Genomic DNA, 17,845 nt, shown 5'->3' with positions numbered 1-17,845 from the left:
GTATCTCAATGCAAAATGCCTGCTTTGCTTTCTTCTAGTTCAGCCTAGGCTTCCGCTGCCTCAAAACAACACCTAACCCACCTGGAAAGTCAAGCAAAGTAGGGCTATTGTATTCTCTAGGGTAATGCTAGTTAAACAAGCAAACTGCAGTTAAATTCATGTATTCCATTGGCTTTGCTCACAGCTGAGCTGTTACTGGAGAGCTGAACTGAACTGAAATCTGTTTTTGTATGTATCTTTTTTTTTTGAGGTGAGAAAGCAACTCAGATTAGGAGGAGACTGGTAGAAATTTTTTAATAGCCTACTAAAATTACACTTTATGTTCAGTTGGACCATTATGTTAGCTTAACTTAGTTCTACTGGCAGGTATCTTTTTTTTTTTTTTAAAACCAAGGAAATAGAACTATAAAACCAGCTGGTACTCATGCTTTGCAAGTGTTTTCAGAGTTGTGGTTCTTTTAAAACATGTTTGTCACTTAACTTAAAGGACTGTGTTAAGAGAAGATGAAGAGAAATCAATTGACGTAAGGGAGACTAGTGCACTTCAAATGAGTAGTTTCTCTAGTCAATAATGCATATATTAAGATGTGTGAAAATACCTGCGTGCATGATAGGCTGTGATGGCTTGTTGAAGAGCTAGGCTGGGAGAAACTGATTTCATATCCAGTTGATAAGCTCATGCTAATCTGCATATCAACTAACTTTTTGTTGTTTAAGTAACACAAGTATCCTGTCCTAATTCTGGGTCTCCAGCGGTGAAGGCCATTCTTCAAGTTCCTTTCCCTGTCCTTGAGTGAGAGTTGCGTTTTGTTTAACATTTATGCTGGTTAGCACCGAGAGGTTGGGTTTTGGCTGCTGTGGGCTGCAGACCCTGACACGGAGGACGTCTGTTGGTAAGCTCCATCCCTGACAAGCTGTCCCTTGAAGCAGAACTGGGGGAGCCCTGGTCGTCGCTGCTCATCATTCCAAGGTTCAGGACCACCAAGGACTTTGGCCTCTGAGCCCCTTTGGGACCAGCAATGGTACCCTCTGAGAACAGGTGAACCCATATGGAGAAACCCCAACAGGAGGATGAGGCATCGGTACAGAACTTGTGCTACACGGTCCTTTATTTTGAAGAGAAATCATGAAAGCTCGAGGGGAGGGAAAAATGCCAATCTTGGCTTAGTAGGTGTTTGGCAATGCAAAGTGGTTTTAAAAAGCCATTTCTTCAGCTTTATGCAAGGATAGCATTTTTGTCTATTCACTGCCAAACGCAGGATAAGGATCTTAAGGAAGGACACAGACATAATAAACTGATGGCAAAGATAGATGGGGTAATAAAGGGGAGAGGGTGAAACCAAAAAGCTAAATTTCCCTGTTGACGATAGCACTGATAGCTACCACACGCACAAATGGGACATGCTCTTCTGCATGGGGTAGTAACATCCAGTGTGGGAACATAATGGAGAAATGGGGATATCAGAACTGTTCAGAAATGTAGCATTCAGTTCTGAATTTATTGAATTTAAATGAGTTTAAAAAGTGGTTTAGAAATGACTCGTTTCTATTTCTGCATGCATTTTTGTGGTCTGTTAAAAATACAGTAAAATGGGCAAGTATACAGGGGGAAGAAAAAAAGAAAAAGCTGAATATGGATAATGCTTTCTTCTATGTACAGAAACAGTCTGAATAAAATCAGATGAGTAATGGTCTTTCTTTGATACCAGCTATGTGGGGGTACTGGATAGCAGTACAATATGAACAGCTGTCAAGCAGTACTGTGATATAATTTGATGTTGTCCTTTGAAATCCTCTGGCTGACATTTCTTAAAGTAAATTGTGATTTTTGGTACCCGCTGAATGTGCTTCAACTGACCTTCCGTTCCAGTAAAGGTACTTAGTACTGCCTGGAAACTTGGCTGCTCAGGTATGCAAAGTTACATGCCCAAAATCAAAAATACCTTTGGGGAAGAAAACGTGTACTTCTATTCTCATTCATCTTGATCTTGGCTGTTAAAGTATAAAACCTGCACTTCAATCTTTTTTCCTGATCTTTTTGCCGGGTGTTTAATATGTGCCATATCCTCAGGGAAAAATGCAAAGTGGTCCATTCATTGACCTGCTCCCCTGCAAGTGATTGCCACTGTTAGTACCTCCTAGTTCATTGCCTATCAATGTGAAATGTGCAATTTTTGTGTGCCAAATGCCTCATTTTGTTTGCTCTAAATCCCATTTTCTTTCAGTTTCATTTTAAACAGATGTTTTCTAAATCCGTCCACAAATAGCAATTATGTTTTATAATGATGATCGTTGTCACTTAAGTTTCTAACTAGTGGTTTGATTCCCTGCTCTCAGCAATGTAAAACTGAGATAACTCAATTGAAGTTCAAGCCGTGGTGGTATAAAACTGGTGCTGCTGAGTGGAAAAGTTAGGTCTTTTATTTCAGGTTTTTGGAGGTTTTGCACATTTCCTAGCATCTGGAATTATGCTCTCCATCCAAAGCTGCTCTATTTTAGATTTTACTTACTTTTATTTTCAGAAGATCCAAATTGGATCTTTTCTTGCACCACAGGGAAAAAAGAAAATCTGCCATTACAATTCTGAAGTGGTGATGATAAATACCTGCTCCTGCAGCCACAGGGAACCTTTCCCTATCCTATTAGAGTTTTGGTCAAGGTCCCTTACGGGGTCCGTAGCTGGCAGTGGGAGAAGTGCTCACCCACCTTTGTCATCCAGGAGCCTTTCTGATCCATGTGCCTCGTGGTAGTTGGGTTGCAGCATTTCTCCTGCTCTTTCTCAACCCTCGACAATATTTCTCTGCCTGTGAAATGACTTGAACAGATCTTTATTTGCCTTGTGGCTAGAGGCTGCCTATTGGTCTGTTGGTTTTTGCTCCTCAGCTCCTTGTACTTCACAGTACTGCAGCGTGACTTGCTAGTTTTCAGGTCTATTTATTTTAGCTTCAGCCTTCAAGGGATGTATGGAATGTTTTAAACCAGCTTTGCTTCTGGAGAAATCACAATGTGGAACTGAATCTTGTAGCACTGAGTGTGTCCACCTACGGCGCTGATTTTTGTCCCAGCCTGAGATGGGTACGATATCAAGATTTTCTCTGCATTTTGGTGAAGGGGTTCCAAAACTTTGCCCTGCTAATGTGTGATGCAGGGTGTATGTGCTGTCCTAAACAAAATGTTATCCACCTAACAGCCTGCCTGCTGAGGGGCTCTCGCTTGTCTAGGTTTGCTTATTTCTGGTAAGGGAGTTTCGTATGGGAAGCATAGGGGATGAAGCTGGGCTGTATTTTATTTTTTTCATCTGGTATTTGGTTAGGTGCATCTGCCTTTACCAAGAGCGTTCACCCTTTTCTTGCATTCTTGGGAAGGAACTTCTTATTTTCTCTCACAGTTCTTAGTTATTCAGAAATAGTATTCAGTTTTCCAAAATTCAAGTTGAATAAAACCATTTCCATTTTAAACAGAAGCATGAAACGATCTTTTGATACCTTCCCCATATAAGCTTTCATACCAGGCTTCCAAAACCTGGCATATTCCAGCTCTGTCTTGAGCCCTGAGTCATCCTTGAGAGATGTTGGCATTTGGAGTGAGGTTTGCAGCGAGCTGGAGCCCAATGCAAGTTGTCTGTCTACAGTCACGCGTGAATAGGTGATGAATCAGCAGTCTGTTGTCTCTGAGCCAAGAAACATAATTTATTGTTGAAAGCTTGTTTTGCGTGTGTGTTTCTAACAATGGGATGACTTTCTGAATATTTAGACAAAGCAATTTTTGATTAAAAATACTTTTTGCAGTGGTATGATAGTTGAATTATGGTCTGTGGGCATTGGAGATGAAATGCTTGTTGCGGGGAGCTCTCTGGAAATTAGCCTATGAACAGGGTGCATTATGCTGCAAATTATTAAATATTGATTTCTGTAACAGTCTGCAGGCATCAATGAATTCAGCAATATGCTCGTAAATAATACGAAAAAGATTAATATCTCAACAGAAAAAGTAATTTCAGATACGTTTAAATAATGACTTTTGGTGCAAGTTAGAGCTGTGGTTACCAAGGAGGATTTTGGGCCTATTGCTGAGTATCCAAAACCACCGGGAGGATACCGTTACCTCTGTCTCTTGCAGCTCAGTTTCCCAAAGGTCCTTGGGCTGGGTTGGATGCCGAGGGTTTGTCTTCGGAGCTCCCACCTGCACTTCAGGGGATGCTGGCATGTTCTGTACACCGCTCGTTTTCATCTGTATGGCTCTGCGCTTTCCTGGCAGAGCGCTCTGAAGCATCTCAGTTAAGCACAGTTTAGCCTCTACGGAAAAGCTGTTGCCTGCAAGTCGTTCGCACCACTGATGGATTCCTTACAATGGTTTAGAGAAGTTGTTACTGCAGAGCATTTTCTCTGTGTTCATTACGGAGTCACTTCTCCACAGACATTTGCAATTTGAATTTGTCATTACCTTTTCTCTCAGTGTAAGTATTTTAGAGCAGTGACTTCATCCAGAAAAAAAAAAGGAGATTGCTTTTGTCTTAATTGTGTGGAGGGAGACAATTTTCATACGCTATCCCTAAGCATCATTTAGATAATTGTGTGAGGCACATTTTTGACTTACTGCTTCACTTTGTTCATGAGACAAAATCAGTGGTCTTCTGCAGATGTTATCTTTAAATTTCATTAGGAGGGATGATAACATCTGGGTCCTCAGGTCAGTGAAAATGAGACAGCTTTAGCTGCAGTTTGTGAATTCATCTTGCATTTTGAGGTGCTTACAGAGCAGCAGGAGTGGAACTGCTCATCGATGCATCTGTGTGAGCTGTTATTGGTACCAAGAAAACGTGTGCCATTGACCTCAAATTTGCAAAATGCTTCGTTTAGTTAAAGAACAAAAAATGCTCATTAGAAGCTTGAGTAAAGGATGAGGCTTGGGGGAAAGAGGCTGGCTGGCAGAAAGCTGTTCATTTGCCAAGTGCGGGTGAAAGCCAGTCATGCCTGGGTCACGCGGGGACTGTCCTTGTGCCAAATTAATGGCATGCAATATGCAGTCTGACGTCCCTCCCCACGTCAAACACTTTTATGGTTTTGATAAGGTATTTCAAGGATATTTGTACAACATTGGTTTTTATTGTGTTATGCTTTATTCTCTGTGCTGCAGTAACATCAGGGTCTTGCAAAACCTGTAAAAAGAATGGCATGGGATATGGGATATGCCATCAGGGAGCAGTGCCATCCAGTCCTGGGGCAGAAACTAAAACGTTGGATATTGCGGGCTGCTTAACACTGTCACAGAGCTTTCCAGCTAGATTGAAAGCCGTCCCCCTCAAATCAGCAGTGTAGTCATCCCATTACAGATTTATGGCTGCAACAACCTGGCGCAGGGTTGTTGGCCTGATATTTCTGAGATGGTAGTATCTTAGTGAAAGGTGAGGATGCAATAGGTAAGTGAGCCAGATGGCTGCTTTCCAGTGAGCTGGTTGGGTATTGCATGACTAATGGCACAGTTTAGAAAAAACAAACAAAAGATCCTGAAAGTCCTTAGCTTAGGAGACTGCGCAGGGAGCTTTGATTGCTGTTAAGGTCAGTTAACTCCAGCAGGTCATTTACAGAACCGTGTTCTTTCAGTTGTGGTGGGAAAGCAAGTGGCATGTGGCTTTTTTCCTAAGCTTTTCCTTTTTTTTTTTTTAAGGCTTAAAATGAAAAATTCCCCTTCCTAGTCTTCAGTCCTTTTTAGCTGTCACGAGACATGCTTGGACTGCAGTCACATACAGCTCATGACCACGTTACAAAGCTACTTTAAAATCAAGTAACGTTAGCTGTAGCTTGAATAATTAATCAGGTCTTTATCTGGGTTTATTGCCAGTGTCACATCCTATAAGGTAAGCCATTTGTGCTGCAGATACACCTAAGAGTAGGAAAAATGAGACAGAAACCCATTCTTCCACCTTTCATGTAACAGCTGAGCTTGAAACTAGCAGAGTCAGTAAGTGTAATGCCAAGTGTCAGCTGTGCGAACAAATGTGTAATAATTGTATTTTGGATCCAGCAGTGTTTTAGAGGAAACTGTTCATAGTTTCCAGCAGTTACTTTTGCAAGTGCATTCCCTTCTCTGATTTCTCTATCTCCAAGCTATATATGCAGAATAAAGTAGCAAAGCCAACTCGTGCTTTGCAGTTACTTCAGTTGTATGGTATGTGGTAAGTAACTATAACCCCAAGAAAGCTGGCAGAAGTCAGCTGTCTGCATAAGGCAGGTGTAGCTTTACTGATCTCGGGCTGATCATCCTTTTCAAGGGACTGGTTACTGTTGGTGTGTTTCTTAAAAAGTTGCTGGTGATGTGAGATAGGTATTAAAACTGTTTGAGTATATGGCCAATACTGAAGCTGGTAAGCTCTGGTTTATTCCTAGGTTGTTCACCTCTCATTCTTTCCAAGAATTTTGGCATTAGTGATACATAAATAGTCTTGGAATGTCTCTTTTTCTATGCACGTGTGCATACATGCATGCTGTATATATAATTACAAAAAATGTGTAACTGTGTAGGTAGAACATAATCTCTCACTTCTTCAAGTACTGTCAGGTAAATGGAGTTCCTCATGCAGCAAATCAGACAGTTTGGTTTTATAAAACATATAATGTCTTTAGAAGGAGTTCCTCTGTGCTGTTTCAGAGCATCAGAGATCCACTCAGTTTGAGTGGTCAGAATATGGGACGAAAGGTTTTGGGGGAGGAGGTAGAGAGGAATGAACAAACTGTAGTTCTGACTTTTCCCCAGGTGTGGGAGCAGATGGAAAGGAGCTGTACTGGAGCAGTAGGGATGCCTGTATACCACAGTTGGGGTCATTACTATTGAGTATGAGGAGATCTGTGATACTCATAGATCCTCGTACTCCTCATACTCAATAGAGTATGAGGAAATCTAAGTTTGCAAATACCTTAAGTGTGGGAGACAGTGGGATTTGGCCAACCTCTTTTCAGTGGTTTGTGGGGACAGGACAAGGGGCAATGGTCAAAAAATGGATCACAGGAAGTTCCGCACCAACATGTGAAAGAACTTCTTCATGGTGAGGGTGACAGAGCACTGGGACAGGCTGCCCAGGGAGGTTGTGGAGTCTCCTTCTCTGGGGATACTCAAGGCCCGTCTGGACGCCTACCTGGGCAGCCTGCTCTAAGGAGCCTGCTTTGGCAGGGGGGTAGGACCTGATGATCTCTTGAGGTCCCTTCTAACCTGTGAGATTCTGTGAATGGGCATGCTTCTAGGTGTTAATATACCAGAATTCTGACTCCTTAATACTTCAAAATAATATGGAAATACACATTCAAGTGTGGAACCTTATGATACTTGTACATTTGGAGTGAAGAATAAATCAGTTATGTTGTGGGAGGTGTCCTCAGGTTTTCATCACGTCTGTGCAGCTGGTTTTACAATAGTCATATAAAAAAAATGTCATGTACCACTGACACTCTCATAGAGTTCCCTTTTTGTAATTCAGACCAAATGCCCATTTCATTTAGCTCAGAAGTGAGTAGTGTTACCTGATTTTCTTTCCATTGTCTCTTTTCCTCTAGCTGGTACAACTTCTGGAGTTGGAAACCATGCAACTAGAAGCCTTTCTGGAGTGGAAGCAACTGGAACCGGTTTATTGGCAGTGGATGGTAATGACTCAAATGAATTTTAAAGGGTGCAGCTTTCTCAAATCTAACAAAGAGCTGACCACTTCCAAAGGCTCCTTTTAACAAAAATGCTGCAAAACAACTGTTCAGCAGCAGTTGAGAAAAAGGAGAAAAGGCCTTGGTAAAGTAAGGAACGGTTTCTTAGTCTTTCATCCCTCAGTTTTCTTCAGAAAGAATCACCCAGCTAAGCTGAGGAAATATAGGGCGGAGTAGCAAAATTTCAGAAAGTTGATACAGATGAAAATGCTTGATCTTCATCTCTTTAATGTTTTTAAACATAGCATTCGTACATTTTATTAAAATTAAATGGGTTTTCAGAAGAGGGACTCTAAGCTTTATTGCAGACTTCAGAACAACTAAATTTGCAAGCAACTGATATTGAAAACAACTTCATTTTTTCCCAGCCAAATAGTGTTTTGAAATTGCCAATTTCCCCTTGAACTGTGCTGAATGATCATAAGAAAATCAATAAGCCTTTCTCTGTGCATCCTATGATTTCTCAAGTGAGTGTAAACGGTAGCATCCATCTCACTTCTCTCTACAACTTTTACCCATTTACAGTTGCAGAAAATAATTCTTTAGAGCACTGCATTAGCTGTATGAGTTTACAAAATCCTGAGAATCAGTGAGCTGACTATTAATTGACCACATGCGTTGTTCTACACTAAAAGCCGGGCAGAGGAGTGTAATATTGTCTGACCTGTCTTGAATTCTTCCAGCGTAGAGCCAATCGAACTGCCGTTAGTTACGTGATGGTTTTTGACTTACTCATCTACCATCTTATAGGTGTTTGGAAAGCATCAGCACTAGAATAAGCCTGTCTCCAAAGACATACAGTCAAACAGTAGGTGCAAGTGCTATGGCATTTTGGTGTACTCATAGAAATATTTGCCTCTGACATGTTGAACAGTGTGGGAAGTACTGCGGTTGTTGGTGCTCACCTGCTTCATGGAGTTAAGTCCTAAATAAATACTTGCAAAAAACTTGACCAGTACATCTCTATTAAATAAGAGTTGAAGCAGTGGTTGAACAAGACATTCAACAGGCTGGATGGCCAAGTTGTGTTTTTTGTTGGTGATGGTTGTGTTTCCCATATGGTGTATGGGAATGAGATGTTCTTTGGGGATACAGTAGTTTTCTCTTTCCATTTTATCCATACGTCGTATTGCTGGTCTGATGGAGGGGATGATTCTTGCAGAATTATTGTCAGGTCTTCCTGGTGGCTGTGGGGAATGTGTGTAACACGTTCCTGATACAGCTTCCTTACTCTGATTACTGAACCTTTTAGTACTGATGGGCATTGTCTGCTCTGCAGCCTTCCCTGTATGTCTGAATCTAGATGCATTGGTCACGTTCCTTACTCTTAATCTTTATATAAAGTGTTCACTGGACGTAAAATTACAAGTTATTTTTAGGAAGAGTGTTTCCATTCCCTTTACCCCATGCCTTGATTTTTATGTGCCTTTACAATTTGGGGAAATCCAGCCTCGCTCTACCTGGGTGTGGATGAACTCTGGCATGTGGTAGGGAATTGGTAATTTCAAATGAGTTCTGAAAGATCTGCCCACAAACTATTAACTCATCCTTCAGCATTTGCAAATGGAAAGTGCCTGGCTTAATGCCTGGCTTGGCTCCCAAGTCTTAATAGGGATCTACCAGCTATTGCTCTGAAATTGGTATGTCTCTCAGACTTATCTTTGCCTGATTCAGCAGCTAAAGTTGCATGGTTCTGTAGGAAAACAACTACTTAGTATCTCCACATCTTTTCATGCTTGGTTCTCTTTTTTTTAAACAAGTGCAGCAAGCTGTCAAGAGAATTTTTCTTCCATACTGTCTTAGTTCTGGGTTGTCAGATGAAATAAACGTTATTATTTAAAAAAAGAAACACCACAACTTTTCTGGATTTGATAAACCAGACATTACTGCTAAATATAGATGCTAGCCAGTTATCTGAAGCCTGCTGTTAATGGTATTTTCTCACTAACTTTAAAGTCTGAAATTAGTTGCTTTTAGTTGTTACCAAAACATACAGAACCAATAGAACCAGTTTTTTACATCCCAGAAAAGAAAGATTTTTGGGGGGGGGGGGGGGGGGGGTGTGTGTGGAATGTAAGGGTTTCAACTTCAGATGCGGAGCAGAAATGGAGAACTTAAGAAAATTTGAGGTAAAATAGAAAAGGGAGGACTGGGTTTTCATTTTTAACCTCAAATGTACCTGCTGCTATGCTCAGCATGAAGTATGAGATCATGAGTTTCCTGCTGCTTGAAAGCACAGCCCCTTCCTTACCTCCTCATTTTAGGAAGTGGACCAATTTGCTTTTAAGTTAATGCACTGCAGTCAGCCCCGGGAGATCATAAATAATTTCAGCCACCAAGAATTCATGATCAGTCCCCATTAATAAAATTTTCTGAAAGCTTCAATTATATTTTAGTTTGCTGTTTTCTGGTGTAAACGTGTGTAGAAAAGATGACTTCGAATGCACATGGGGATGTGTGGCTCTGCATTATGCTCAGCTCATCCCTGAATTAGGGTATGGCTCTGCTCTCCATTGCTGTCCTGATGACCTTCCCTCCTGCTTTCCCCTATTTTCTGCATTTTCTTTCTTCGTATTCTTTGCTGTTTTGCTATTCGTTTTCTTCTGTGCAGTCACATGTGCTACGCTGGATGCAAAGAGTCAGGCAGAAGGAGATGAAACAGATTCCATGAAGGCAGCAAGGGACTTCATTACCACCCCGTGACTTTGTGTGGGGAGCCTTCAGCTGCTGCTTCCACCGATGGGCTGTGGCACAGCACCCTCACTTAAAAGGGCGAGTATGTTGGCTCTTAAATGTAACATTTAAAGCAAGACAAAACAGTTGTCTTAGGCCAGAGTATGACTTAACTACAGCAACTGGAGCGACTGCAGTAATTTTACTTTAAAATTCTGCCATTAAATGAATTTCAAATTAAAGAGAGGAGAAAAAACAAGTTTAGTGTTATTGCTGTGCACTTTGTTAGGCTGCCAGTGTCCAGAACACACCTGCGTTATCACAGGCTGCTCCTCCAGTCCAGTTGGGGATAATTTGCAGTGCTGATGCTCTCTTAGAAAGGAGGTTTTGCAGGGTGTCTTTTGCCATTCTTAGCTATATTGCAAAGTTTTCTCATATCAGCCCAGAACCCCCTTGCTCTGGATTAAGCCAAAGTTTTGAATCTGCCTGCAGGGAAAAATCCCATCCTCTTTACAACAACCTTATATAAAGTGAAGGCTGTTAGTTTCTAGGCTAAACAAAATTGGTTTTCATAATGTCTCTTTGTGGGCCATTCCTTCAAGTTTGGGTGGTGGTTGCTGCTCCCAGATGGGTTTTTCTGTCGTGTTTGTCTGTGTTTAACTCCGTGCACCTCACCTGTACATCAGTATTGCAGTCAGCACTTCTATCACAAAGATTCATGATTATACTCTCTGAAATGGTACTTAGCTTTATCAGAATTATGTTAGTGACTTCTGTCTGATTTTTGATATCTCTTTCAGCAGTATTGCTGCTGAGTCAGTAATTATGCATTTGTTTTTCCCTTGCTCACATGTTGACCATGCTGCTCAACTGCTGAATTTCCTCTTACTGTTTTTAGGTCACTTCTCCACTTTTGAAAGATAATTTTGAATGCTAATAATGTCCTTAAAAGAGATTATGACCTCTCCTATTTGATGTTGTCTTGGTAACAAAATGGAAATAAGTGTTTAATTCTGAGTGGTGAGGCTTGGGTCCTTTAGTTATCCTGTCATGGCCTGAGGACTGTATTTGTAATTTGTGTGCTATATTGTGCAGGTGCATGTATTTCAAGGACTCCGAACTTACATTATTTTTGGGTATTTCAAATAAGGGTTGCCATTTCTGAATTCAGCTGCGGAAGTGATGGTAGAACCAGTTAGATGGCCAGGGTCAAACAGAGCTAGCAATGTTCCTGCCCAGCCTGGAACAGAGATCTCTTGGGGTTCATCGGCTTGGAGCTGTACACGGACACAGGCGGGCCCACGGGTGCTGCAGCTTACTGTGCTACATAGTTAATGGGACTGTCCCGAGCAGTGTGAGCACTTTTCTCTGTCCTGGTTATTGCTTTGTTACAGAAGGCCACAGAAGCGCATCCAACGTCAGAGTTTGAGAGGAAAGGGTGTATCTGGAACTACTGCAGTATTGATGATCTCTGTTCCCGAAGTGTTACTTTATGCCTTAGTAATAGCAGTGGAGAGTAGCTCACAGCATGCAGTGCTTTCTAAAATAAGCTGGGTTAGCAACATAAGTTTTCTGTTAACTTACAAGTACATTAGATTGAACTAAGGAGGTTCTCTTAAAATAGCTGTGAAATTGTGGAGCAACCGTATCCTGAGATGGCAGCAGTAAATTCCTAGCTGTAGATTACTGGGGGGGGGGGGGGGGGAGCATTTTAGCTTCTGCTGAAAAGTAACTTTTATTGTTTTCCCCTTAGGAAACTGTGTTAGATAATATGGCTGAAGAGGGAAATACGTGCAAGCTACAGGATACTCACATAGAGAAAAGCAGGCTGCCAAAGGCGACCTCGTGCTGCCCCTGGGCTGGCAGTCTGACTGGGCAAATCAACAAATTATCCAGAGATCTGATGGCTCTCCGCGACCAGCTACACGAGCTTGTAACTCACCGAAGGTCGGCATGGGAGGAGAAGGTAAGGTTTCAGGTGGTGTTTGTGATCGTTAATGACTTTTCAGATCCTGTTTTTATCAGCTCTCTTGCTGCACTCCATCCCAGGGCAGCCTCCCTGTTGCTGCTCTGTGTCAGCCTTGCTGCAGATCTACAATAAGTTGTCAGTTTATGCCCACAGCATGCCAGGTGCTCTTTCAAACACAAAGTAGGCATCTGTCCCAGAGAGGCAGCGTGCTGAAACAAGGTAAGTGTTCTTGCGTTTGGAAAGGATGGCATCAAAGGATAGAGGTTACAGAGGACAGAAGGAGAAGAGAAGAGGAGGAAATCATGGCAGCCCCTGGAGGGGACAGAGGCAGAAGCTGAAAGCGTCAGTAATGGTTATAGTGAGAAAATTAAGCGGTAGGTGTTCAGAGGGAAAGGAGGATGGGAGAGGCCAGAGCTTGTCATCTTTCACTGAGTTAGTAGTCTTTGAAATGTCTGATGGGGGAAGGAATAAGAAGGGCTTGAAACCTGTGAAGTGAGAGAAGGAACTGAGTACAAGATTTGGTGCAAGAACAGACTGACTGTGGGAGGCTTGCTGCGGAGGAAAGTAGGTGATACGAAGGAAGTGTACGTGGTATTTGCTGGCAGAGGGGTGGGATGGGGGGCACTGGGAAGCACCAGTTAATGTAGATGTAGGTGAATCTGAATATTAACAAGCTGGAATGAGGAGGAGATCTGATGGAGATGCAGGCATAAAAACTAGTAACTTTTTTCAGGCACAAAGAGGAAGGAAGGGTGCTAGAGAATCCATGAAATCAGTGGATGGAAAAGCGAAAGGAACAGTTGGGTCAGATAGAACAGTAACTAAACTGTCATTGTTTTGTATCTGTATTAACTCAAGAGTTATTTTTTTTTTTAATTTTTAGATTGAAGCATAGGTAGATGGGATTACAGATCAGCTGACAAAGAAAAGTAGCGGGTTGTCAGATCAGGAGGTGTTCGCTCAAGAAGGTCAGGGTCTTGTGTGGGAAAAGTGCATGGAGAAGGAGCTGATCCCTCTCTTCCCCTGTAAGAGGGAACTAATTGGGATCAGTTGGATAGAGACAAGTAAAAGGAGCTGCGGCTTCACTCGGTGTGGGGAATTCTTCCCACAGGGCACTGGGGATACAAACAGTGTACATGGGTTCAAAATCTGTTGGACGACACATCCTTGAAAGAAGAAATGCATCAAAACCTATCAAATATACAAATGTGAATTACAAGCTTAGGAAGCTGCAGAATACAAATCGTAGCAGGCTGGGGAATATTCTGAAGAAGGACATACATATATTTGCTTTGGTCTTGTAGTCATCTCTAGGCAGTTGTCGGTTACTGTCAGTGATGGGGTACTAGACCCAGGCAGGTTCCTAGTGTGGTCCCATTTAGTTGTTTGTGTGGCAAAGTGGAGATGAATGTTGCAGGATGTCTCAGACTTTGAATTCTAAAGGTAAAGTTTCCAATATGTGGTTTCCAAAGCAAGATACACTCTGACTCCTGTTATATATAACAATACATGTGCTGTTAAATATTATGTAATAACCACACAAACTTTTTATGCTTAAATTGGAAAATTAAGTCCAAGAAGGTTAACTGATGAATTCTCCATTGTACTGTGATGCTTTGATTGGATTTGGCCAGTCAAGTTCCAGCATTCCTGAGATTCAGTGAGTGTCATTTGAGTATAGAACTGTGGGAACCAAATGAGGTGTATCTTGCTAGGTTGTTAAGAGGATGGTTTATCACAAGTGCCTCTGCTTCTACATCCCCTGGAACAGAATCGTTTCGTAGTGCTACGTGGCAGCATTTTGGAAAGCCTGGAGGTCAGATGTCTCTATATCAATTCTCCTTATATCAACCCTTCCTCTTATCGATGAAGCTGCTTACGTGTTGCCTTCTGTTTTCCCCCCCTCCTGAAGTCAGGATGCTTGCTGAATGCAGGCTCCTCTGTCAATTGTGCCCCCTTTAGTCTCCTCCCTGGAGAAATAAGCTTATCAAATCTTACCTTCGATGTTCTTTTTTCAGTCAAGCAGAAGCTATTGCAGTTGTTAAAGCGGTCATTATCTCTATCTTTCTATCTTGCAACACTGAGACATCTGGAAATTACCTTCTTTCTCACAATCGTGCCCACATGAGGGACAGTACAGTTTCTTACAGCTGTTGTGCCCACTGCGTTTGACTTCATGAAAACCGTGATAATCTACAGGGTAATTACGTCCGTTGTTACCAGTACACCGGCTGTCTGTGCCAGGCAATTGAGTGGAAACTGCTCTGAAGAGCAGGATTGAGGGCATGCGATTAAATGTGATGTTCTGGGGAAGAGTCAGCATGGTTTTTGAGGAGAGAAGTCATGAATCTAAAAGCTGTTGGAGCTCTTGAAGGGACCAGGGAGCACGTGGGCAAAGGAGGTTGGATTGACGTCGTTTACTGCATTTTCAAATGACATTTGATAAACTCAGATTCTCAGCAAGAATAAACTGCTCGTGTGAATGTCTTTCCTGTTACCCTTGAGCAACCAGCAGAGAGGAGGCGTCTGATCAGTCTGCAGAGGCAGTTTCCAGTGGGACCTTGTGAGCCTGTGCTGCTCCGTGTGCATGGTCTGGGAAAGGAGGTGACGAGCAAGATGCTCGAGCTGGGAGATGAGAGTAAATCACTGGGAGCACATGTGAAGGACGACAGGGAAGGATCGCCAAGGGCCCTCGTGGTACTGAGTAATGAAGCGGTAAAATGTCAGATAAAAATCGGATGGGAGATAAACGTGACAAAAATGCATCTAAAGGGGAAATCGTAATTTTTATATGTGTGTTTATGTGATCTGGCTGTCGTGGCATGTGAATGAGCTCTTGGGGTTATAACGATAGTTCTGCGGAAATGTCGGTGGTGAAAATAGCAAATTGAATCCTAAGAATCATAAGGAAAGCAGAAGAAAGAGAAACTTAAAATATTCCAATCCGTTCCTGGAATGCTGCGTGCAGTTCTGGTTGCCGTCTGAGCTGAAAGAGAGGTGTGGTTGAACTGAAAAGGCCCAGGGATGGGAAGGGGTGATGACCAAGTGTGAAAGGGTTTCTGTGCAAGGAACATTTGGCTAGATTTGGCTAGGCTAGGGCTCCTTGCACTGAAGGGGAGGCAGTGAACAGGGGTGTATCGCACCAGAGCAGGTGGAAGCAATTGTGCTGTTCTGCTGCTGCCCCTCTGTTCTCATGAGCGAACCAAAAGGGAACGACTGGATAAATTCACGAAGGAAAAAATTCATTGTTAGTGATAAATACGAAAAATGTTCTCTAGTCAGGGAAGTACGTCAGCTACGAACCGTTAGATTTTAGGAAGTTGTGTCTTCCAGTATTGTTACGTTTGTCTAGTCCTAAACTTCTCCCCTAGCTAGCTGCTGTTCAACGCTGTTGGAGACAGGGTGCTGGGTTAGAAAGAGCTTTGATGAAACAAGGTACAATTGTTCTTACTTTATATCCAGTTTTTCAGGGAAGACCAAGTGGGGAGAGTCCAAAAGAGAAAAGTGACGATTGTCTTAAGTGTGGAACATACAGGTTTTTGAGGGTCTTTATGTTAAAGATGGAAAGACCAAGGTGAGATATGAATCAATATCAAAATATGAAGAAGTTTCTGTGGAGAAAAGATTTATTTTTTCCCCCATGCCCTCTGTGAATGGGACAAGAACATGCTTAAATTACAACACAGATTCTCATTACGTACTAGGGAAAAAATTCCCAATGCCCAAGGCAGAGAAACATTGGAGCATGTTACCTGGCGAGCTGTGCGGTATCCATCCTTAAGCCCTATACAAACCAGGTTACACAAATACTTGTTAGGGGTGGATGGAGAGGAGTTGGACCTGCTATAAGACTGGATTAGGATTGAAACCTGAACCTTTGATTTATCGAAATACCTCTACCTAGTCCTAAATCAATCAAGTGTGATAATGTCAATGCTATGCCATGATGCGTGGCTTGCAGCGCTAAACGTAACTGTTTATTATTCAGAATATGGTATCAGGGCAATGTATCTATTTTTTGCAAGATTGATATTTTGTACACCGTGATTCTAGTAGTGGAAGCTATCAATCTTTAATCTTTTAAAAATTAAATAGGCTATTTTCCCTAGGAAGGTTTTGTTTTTCTCCCTGCCCGCAGCTTATTTTTTGGTTATGTGCTTGGAATGACCCTGAAACCATTTCCCCTTTCAGTGACATTGAAGATAACTGAATGTTGCTGTGGGATTTGGGTGATTTGTGAAACCCTGATTAATATGACATTTTAACTGATATCCATCTGCAGGCAGTAATGTGTTTGGTATCTTGGAGGAGAAGAAGCATATGACATACCTGTACTGGCAGAGGTGTGATCTGAATATGGGGCTTTCTTATTCTTATCTCTGTTCTTTCCCATTCAGTCCTAGGTAAGCAATCAGTTTTTCTTCAGTGACGATATGGTGATTAGTAGAAGATCAAAAAGTTGAGTGAAATGGTTAAACTTTAAAAAGGTTTCTCTGCTTTGAAACAAATTTAAATGAAATATGAAATTCCTCATTTCGAAAGATGAAATCTCCTAATTTCAAAACAGATCTTTTAGTCGGTTGTGTTTTTTTTTTTTTCCCCTTTCTAAATATTTATTATCTACTCCTCTCTTTGAGGGGGAGCTTGATTTCAGGCTGCATTAAACATCCGGCATCCATCAGCTGGGATGCAGATTATTTGACTCCAAATGACGATCTCTTCAGTTTTAATCACGTAAACGCTCACCCGCTACTGAGCTTTTGTTGAAGATTGGGATATGGTAACTTGGGATCTGTGTTCTCTCGGGTTTAAAAACAAGCCAGACTCCTTTCAGCTGGTGATACGATGGGATGGCACTTGCTCATGTGTGCATCTGTGAAGCATGTCCGGGAAAGAGTTTGAACCATTAATCTGAGCCGGAACGTGCTCCCTCTGCATCCAAGTCCTCTCCAGAAACAGCGGCGCCCGTACTGGTGTGCTTAGCCCACGGAGAGCAGAGATGTCACAGGAGGAGCTGTGGGTACCTGAGCAGCTGCTGTCTGGCCAGACTGCTAACCTGTGTGAAAATCAAGGCACGTATGGTGGGGGTGAGGGAAATACGCAATAACACTTTCTGCCCTATGTTAGTGGTGCCCAGGGGCAGCAGTGGGATTTGAGCTGCCTACACAAACTTTTTTATAAGGCAAATTGTTCATATTTCATTTTCTACTGTTTGTTCTAGTTCTCCAGGCTCTGTGTTAATATGAAGATATTAGTGCAGTGAGCAGTTAATTATCCAGGCGGTCTGGGGTGTGGGAGGAGAAGGAGTGGTGGGGAATAGTTCGGAGCATCAGCGTGTTTCTGCAGTCGGCGTGTTCACTGCCCTGGTCCCAGTATTTCTGTGTTCCACTTTGTATTTGAAAACCTCCATCTGGAGCACCGAGCAGCTGTCAGTGGAGCTTTTCATGCAAAAAGAAATTGAAGAACTAGCAGGGCCACAAGAGCAGCTTTTGGAAGTGCATGGTTGGCTGGGCCC

The 17,845-nt window shown here is 42.2% G+C and overlaps 1 protein-coding gene across 4 annotated transcripts in view; it reads left to right on the top strand.

Moving 5' to 3' along the window:
• TEDC1 (tubulin epsilon and delta complex 1) overlaps positions 1-17,845 on the top strand; it is a 69,899-nt gene that overhangs the window by 37,815 nt on the left and 14,239 nt on the right. For 2 of the 4 annotated variants that reach the window (XM_083847655.1, XM_083847653.1), the window contains 2 exons: positions 7,548-7,634; positions 12,115-12,327. In XM_083847655.1, the coding sequence (XP_083703781.1) occupies positions 7,548-7,634; positions 12,115-12,327 (300 nt within the window). The remainder of the gene's footprint in view (positions 1-7,547; positions 7,635-12,114; positions 12,328-17,845) is intronic. The other 2 variants (XM_083847656.1, XM_083847654.1) reach the window with 1 other exon arrangement.

The sequence above is a fragment of the Anser anser genome (genome assembly GCF_964211835.1).
Source record: "Anser anser genome assembly, chromosome: 8".
NCBI classification, from domain to species: domain Eukaryota; kingdom Metazoa; phylum Chordata; class Aves; order Anseriformes; family Anatidae; genus Anser; species Anser anser.
Note: the sequence above shows the minus strand (reverse complement) of the source record. Positions and strands in the feature narration are given on the sequence as shown.